The sequence below is a fragment of the Nestor notabilis genome, unplaced genomic scaffold (genome assembly GCF_000696875.1).
Source record: "Nestor notabilis isolate BGI_N333 unplaced genomic scaffold, ASM69687v1 scaffold15937, whole genome shotgun sequence".
Classification (NCBI taxonomy): Eukaryota; Metazoa; Chordata; class Aves; order Psittaciformes; family Psittacidae; genus Nestor; species Nestor notabilis.
The window spans coordinates 24,158-31,524 of record NW_009936186.1 but is presented as its reverse complement, the minus strand read 5'-3'; the positions used below and the strand labels follow the sequence as shown (position 1 = coordinate 31,524).

The following is a 7,367-nucleotide window of genomic DNA, read 5'->3' as shown; positions in this document are numbered from 1 at the left end:
ATTTACAAAAGCAAATGGTACTTCACAACTGTAATGAAACCTTATGGAGATACACCAACCTGGGCAACCAGCCTAGTGTGGATATGCTCTTGTACAAGCATACTTTCCTCGGTTATATTTCTAATCTAAAACTATCTCCCCTTCACATTCCCCAAGCTATCTGGAAGAGCTCATTAAAGACTTCCTTGTTTCCCCTTAACAAAACCAATGGGAATGTTCTATTAACAGCTAAAGGAAGTCGGGATTGATTCTTGGTCTGTAGCTAAAGAAGATTTCTCGGTTATTATTGATGTTCTTCATTGTTTCTCAGTAAAGCATCTCAGTAAGTATTTATAGCTGCTGATGTTCCCCAGAAGAATGCTTTGGTACTCTGTGTTCAGACAGCTCATATAAATGCTCTTACTACCTGTTGCCTCTTTTTTTTAGCATCTTGGAGTTTTTCCTTGGTTCGGGCTCACTTTCATGTGGACTCTGTAACCTCTCTCTGAAAGAAATAAATAAAAATAAAACTGTAGACAGAGTTTTTAAAATTCTCTCTCAAATTAAATTAATTTTGATAAGAGAAGCAAGGTGTTTCTTCTACAACTTCTGCACTCGCCGTGTTCAGCTGCCTCTGCTGAGGCTGCCAAAACAAAGATGCATAAAGATAAATGTTCCTTTGTTGGGTCCCTGTTCCCCACACATGTATCCCTTGTTGGCTGTGGGAAAGGAGTGTGTGAAAAGGGTTGATGCCATCAGGGAAAGGAGCCATCTTCTGAAGTCAGTCGCAGGCTGAGGTCACTCAGGGGATAAATACTTTTCCCCAAAGGCCTGTGGCTCCTGAGAACCAACTGTTTGCTTTGCCTGTCAACAGGATTTTCTCTGCTCAATATATCAAGCCCCAGTGACCAGCTGGCTGGTTTGATCTGCCCATAATAATCAGCTGGCATCTTTCAGGTTTGTAGCCATTTCTTCTCCTCTAGTTAGCACCCCAGCATAAGCCAACTGAAACATCTATCAAGAAAATCATTGTTAGAGCTGCTACCCTCATCAGCCAAAGACTGGCGCTTGCCTTTGTTCCTGAAATAAAGGTGGAAGTTGAAAGCCTAAATACCACAGACCATATTTTGGTTGCTACATGTCAGCCTAGTTCCACTGGATTCACTTGCCTCTGCTGATTTATGCTGTCTGTGACTCAGGTTTTAAAAAACCTAATTAAAGGAAATCTGGAAACAGTATTTCTCATTTCTCTACCTAAAATGAAAGTTATTTATAAAATACAAAGCAGCAGAGACAAGCAACTCAGATGATTTTCCTAAATTTAAAAAATATTGGGAAAAAAAGAGTCAAGTATATGTGAGAAGTAACTATTAAGGAAGAAGCTCAGCTAGTGCAGGCATTGTATTTTGGGTGTGATTGACATTTCTGCTTATGAAATAGATTTTATACTGCTGGATTTGGTGGTTTTTTTGTATACCATATTTCTAGCCTCTACTGTACCTGTATAAGCCAGAAGTCAGTCCAGGGGGCTCTTGGGTATTTTCATGAGAATCATCTTTTTCTACTGATTCAGGTGACTGAAAGGTCTTCCTTTTTGTTTTTTCCCCTGAATTGTCAAATGCATGTGGATTTAAAAAAACAAAGAAAGAAACAAGAATCATATAGTAGAGCTTGTTTGGGTTTGATTAACCTAAAGCAAAAAAATATACTCTAACACTTCATACAGACATATCATTCCACTTCACATTAGCCTAGCATATTGGGTTTTTAGCATTGGTTAGTTCTCACAGGTCAGACCTTGACCTTTCATACTTGCTGCACTGAGTTTCCATGAGGTGCAACCGTTGAAAGCCCTGTCACATATTTTCTTAGTAAGTAATTGAAAATGGCTTTTTACTACCAGCAAACAAGAAAAGTTTTATTTGATTTGAATCAGAACAATCTGATGTTAAAAAGTCACCGGTTTCAGGGCCTTCAGCTATGTTCCTATGTGTCCCTGGACATGGTGCCTACCAGGGCAAACAGCTCTGCACACTTGAGGAACAAATGACTGGAGACAGATATTTCAATGTTATCCTGGCAACTGACCTGCTTTTCCCTTTCTGACACTCATCTCACCTTTAAGCATCTTTCAAATGTAATGCCAAATGTTTCATTCTGTTAATGACAGAAGGACTGCAGGGCTCAAAGGATGAGAATTTGTGTGCTCCACCCCAAACGTGGACCAGGAAACACAACTGCTATGCCGACAGTTTGTCCCTAAGTATCTCTTTAATAATGAATGAGTCTAAACTGTTAAAACTGCAGTAAACTCACATAAATAATTCAAGTTTCCTGATTCAGTAAGATTTTACTTTTGAGCATGTGTGTGCGAAGGTGATTCTTCCATTCTGATAGATAGGAGGATGAAAGCTGAGTGATTAAGCTCTGCTTTCCACCCAAAGACTGAGTTATTGAGGTGAACAGAGTTGTTTCTAAAGAACATGATAACACACATAAAAAATAAGTTTGATTTGAGTAAGGTAAAGCCTTATCTCAGTGGACACAATGTGATCTACTGGCTAAAGGAGTGAAGAACGGTGACGCTTATTTGTGGCTGTGCTACTAGCAAGCTGGGTGACCCTGCAGGGTTGCCTTACTTTTCTACAACCCAGTTAGGGCTATGGCACTGACAAAAGATCTTTCCTGAAACTCCACTGTGTTTTACTGCAAAATACACACTAATATGTGGAATGAAGTGGGGCTTTTTTAAACAGTTCAGGATTGTACCAACCTACTGGCTTGCTCCTTTTGGAAGGCTTCTTCTTCACAGCCACTGGAACTCGGGCCAACACAGCCAGCTCCCTCACAAAGTCCTGCTCTGCTTCCTGCACACAAGGATAAACCGGAAGTCAGTTAACACAACACAGCTTGATTCTAGGTTATGTTATTCTACATGTGGCATGTCAAAAAAAGGCGTATGTCATTGCAGAAACACAGGAAACACTATGGCTACCATCAGGGAAGCATTTCCTAAAAGACGGTGGTGAATCAGCCCTGATTTCAACTAGGACAGCAGAGACCCTTACAGCCCCCCTAATGTTTTGCCATGGACTGCTTCAGATCCATGAGACATTTTACCCTGATTTACCTTTAGCTGATTCTCCAATTCAGTTTCTAGGTGATGCAATCCCAGCAGCTTCTGTTTCAGAGACTCCAAACGAATTTGCTGCTGCTGTTCAAACTGAGCCAAAACCTTCTTTTGCTGTAACACCATCCTGGTCAAGAGAAATTTGTAAGTACTGATATTCAGTTCAAGTGAGGAACACAGTCCTGGCAAAGTGTATTCAGAAGATTTTGTAAGGAGAAAGGCTCATAAACAATATCAGCCCATAGAGCTTCTGCACTGGATTTTTAGACAGATTTACTTATTTTAATAACTTGGCTCTCCATAGGATAGAAGCTCCTTTTGAAGGTAGGAATTGCAGCAGGAGTTTGGGTTGTCCATGCCTGGACTTTGGGAGCTGGAGTTCAGCTCTAATGGTTTTCAAATCTGCTTTCAAAACCACTGTATGTTTCTAAAGCCAGCTTTACTGTCTACTTGCCAAGGAGACAAGCTGTTAGATCATCAGGTTTGAGGATAAGGGATTAAGAACTAGGCATTTCATCTGGGGCTTTTCAGCACCAGACTGAGAATGAGCCAGAAACATGGTAATTCAAAACCTGGCAGTTGAGAATATTGACAACTATATTCTTTGCTTGGTTTATTTTCCGGCTTAAAGATTAATAACAGTAGAACCTGAATGGCTGCAACTTTGCCGAATCTGTATTTCTTCTGTTCTCTTGCCTGATGTACCTTGAAGCAATGCTGTCAATCACCCATCACATTCCTCAGGGAAGGAGATAACACAAATTGTTTCTGACATGTACACATACTGCAGTTGCTATTCTACTGGCCAGTGCGTAGAGAAGGTTATCTTGCAAAATTTGCTTTTTGAACTCACACTCATAACCTTGCACCAAGAGCTAAAGGAAATAAAACAATGTGAAGTCTCATAGAAGACAAATTAATGGAAATTTTGCCACTAATTTACACAGGACTGGGATTTGACTGTAAAAGAAATCATAATGACAATAGGAAGACGGGTTTGCTATTATGGTTATGAAACCAGCTTAGATATTGAATAGTTACATTCTTCAATACCATACTTCTGCTTCCATGAAGGTCAATTTCATTGTATTTTGTTTTAAGACACTATAATAGATTACAGGAGAAAAAACTGAGACAACAGCTGAAAGTGAATTTCTATGTCAGAATAAATGATAAATTTTATAATGAATAACTAACAGATCTTTTATGAAGCTCTTTACTACATGAATCCGTCTCTATACCAATGCAAACAAGGATGAAAACCAGAAAGTGGGCAATGATTTGTTTCAATTTAGAAGTAACAGAATGTCTAAAAAAAGAATTAACCTCTTTACAATGTCGAAACTGCAGCTGGTGGTTTGTTTTGTGTAAGAAACCAAGAGTAAATAAATAAAATGATTACAAAAATGTATGATGTGCATGCCATGCCATACAGCTTTTTATGACAACTTATTCCTTTGAAATTGCACTGCTTTTTGTCTGGACTTTATGTTTCATAAAATCAGAAATAAATTAAATATGATTTTTATTTAATTAACATTTGAAGGATTCCACTCTAAATTCAGTGCAAGTAATCTTGATTATCCAAGGCATTTACTGAAATCTTTTTGCCATTCTGAGTATTATTTATGCTTCAAACATTTTCTCTTCATTATGGTGGATGTTTACTCAACAGCAAACTAACAAACACTTTTGATGTTCAAAGCAGAAAGGATGGATCACAATGAATTAGACGGCATTGGTTCCCATCTTACATTTATGTTACATTTCTTTTAAAATTTGGCATATGTTTTGGCACTGGTTTTCATTCTCTCTTTTCAAACTGTCTATGCATAGTTCTTCAGTTTGTAATTAATGAGCATCAAAAAGTTTATTTAATAAGAAAGTAATTCTCAAGATCAAAGGGCAGATGTAATTTGGCAACAGATATTTGTTTTCCATCAAAGACAAATATAAAGTGCAAACCCAAGACATTTATTCAGCTAGACATTTATGCAGATCTGCAAACACTCACATTTAAATAGTCAGCAGTGCTGCTGCCTGCTCTTACCTTTGATGGACTGTGGATGACACGCTCAAGAGGCCTTTGGTCTGTTTTTCTTTCAATGCCATTTCACTCGCTTGTTTCTTCTTAAGTCTGTTCCTTTCACTTCTTTCTGCTGAAATAATGTTTTCTGTAAAATCTTCTGCTCAAAATCACAAACTGAGTTGTGGCAACCTTACATTTTGCATCAGCACAAATTAATCCCTGTTCTAGGTAGTCTTTCAAAGTTACTGCTCCTTAAGGATATCGAGTACTTCTTACACACTCTTGCTCTGCCACTGTGATCTATTGCACAGAGAGTTTGTGCATCATTTAGCTGAGATATCACTGAATTCCTGTTCTTATCTACTTCTCCTACTAGGTTACCTGATAAACATGGAATTCAAAGCAGAAATTTTAGGAAAAATCCTTGATGCCTTAAGCAAGAACTGTAATACCTAAATGAAAAAATGCAACATAAGAAAACCTCCGCTTGGAGGCCACTTAGTCCTGGCAATGCCTAACTTCACTAGATAGCCCCTTATTTGATGGTAAAGCATTTGGGATACTTTGTCATACGCTCACACTCTGCAAGTAACTTGGTGCTTGTCTGCTGACCAGGCTCCTGACTCTTGCTCCTGAAGTCCTGCCCGGCAGCAAGGCTTGGGGCATGTCTCACAGATAGGACCAGTTTCCTTGCACCACTGCTTTTAAATGAAACACAGAAGGAGGGGGGTAGATAGCTACGTAACAGATTAAGGTACACAACATTCATTTAGGGAGTATTCAACCTTTTCCAAACACTCAGAGAGGCTGACCAGGCACCTTTCCTAGCGAAGACAACATCAGGGAGCAGTTACTGAATGTACTCTGGGCTGGCTTGGGCTGGCTGGAAGAGGGGAGGTATTTTCTACCTTTTTTCCTGTGATGGTGCCAGACAGACCACAAATTCAGATTTACTAGGTCAAAGGATGCCCAAAGAAGCAAAATCTTCTAGCCTGACATTAAGCACAGCCACTGGGAGAGAGAAGCCTAGCATTATGGTCTTAACTCCCACTTAGCTATGACTGAATAAAGTACATTAGAAATTTCCTATGTGGCCATTCTAACACCAGGGCTATCACATCTACTATGTCACTGATACACTACTGTGGCTCTATTGCCAACATTGTTCTTTCCATCTTGTGTTTTAGAGAGGGAAGTTATGAGAGTGCTTGGTGATGAGGATCACACTCTTGGAGATCACCTAGCAGATCAGCCCCTTCTGAAGAGGGAGAAACATGGATGTTCTGCCTCCTGGCTGAGCTTGGATGGAAAGCATCTGGCTGGCTGGCAGGACTTAAAGTGCCCTGGCTGTGCCCTGGAGCAGAGCTCCAGGCTGTTGAGAATCACAGAGAGAAATTTAAGTGTTTCTGGGGCCAACACAGCAGCAGAAATGAGAAAGGAGTGGGGCTCTACATCACAAATTTCGACTTACTTAGGTTAAAAAAGGATTTAGATGTAGTAAAGCATCAAAGGCCCTTATTAGATAGTAGTGCTTACTCCTAATGTGAAAAGCACCAACAAAGTTGAAGTAGTTATCTGTTGATGCTGAAAATCTCAGCCGCGCTACAGTATGTACATGTGGGTCTGCAGTATTTTTTCACTGTAGCAGTTTGTTTGATCTTTGAATTTCAGGTGGGTTTCTCTGGCCACCCAAATCTAAAACACTCCTGCTTTTATTACCAACGTAAGTACTCTCATCCTGTAAGCCTGCAGGCTTACATTGCAGCAGATTAATTTTCTTTTTCTTCAGTTGAAAAGAAAATGTGCTCTGCTTACACATGCTATTATCTTCCTTGTAGTTCATGGAACACCAATACACTGAAACAATAATATATCCACACAAACTATAGGAGAAAAAAATAATCTAAATGAGCAATCACCAGAAAGCTGACTGTGGTTCTAGTGTTCTAGTATTCTAGACTCACAACCTAACTGGGAGACCAGTTGAGAGCAGTCTTAAAAGAATGATGGAGCACAACACCGGTGTGTAATGACATCCATCTCAGCTCAGATGAGAGAAGCATTCTAGTCACAGTTTCAATTTTAATTCCTGCTTAAAGGAACTCAAATCAATGGGATTTAGACACTGTAGTCAGGCCCAAAGAGTTCTTTAGAAGGACTTTGTGAGAACTCAAGTAACTGACTGCCTTGCTAGCTCTCAATGCTAAAATACAGATTGTCAAAAATCCC

At 39.5% G+C, this 7,367-nt stretch overlaps 1 protein-coding gene across 1 annotated transcript in view; it reads right to left on the bottom strand.

The window, feature by feature from the left end:
* Nucleotides 1-402: 402 nt before the first annotated feature.
* LOC104408563 (ellis-van Creveld syndrome protein-like) overlaps nucleotides 403-7,367 on the bottom strand; it is a gene marked incomplete at its 5' end in the record, with an annotated part of 29,423 nt that continues 22,458 nt past the window's right edge. The window contains 5 exons of the mRNA XM_010018212.1: nucleotides 403-484; nucleotides 1,480-1,585; nucleotides 2,753-2,846; nucleotides 3,110-3,236; nucleotides 5,160-5,268. Of these exons, the coding sequence (XP_010016514.1) occupies nucleotides 403-484; nucleotides 1,480-1,585; nucleotides 2,753-2,846; nucleotides 3,110-3,236; nucleotides 5,160-5,268 (518 nt within the window). The remainder of the gene's footprint in view (nucleotides 485-1,479; nucleotides 1,586-2,752; nucleotides 2,847-3,109; nucleotides 3,237-5,159; nucleotides 5,269-7,367) is intronic.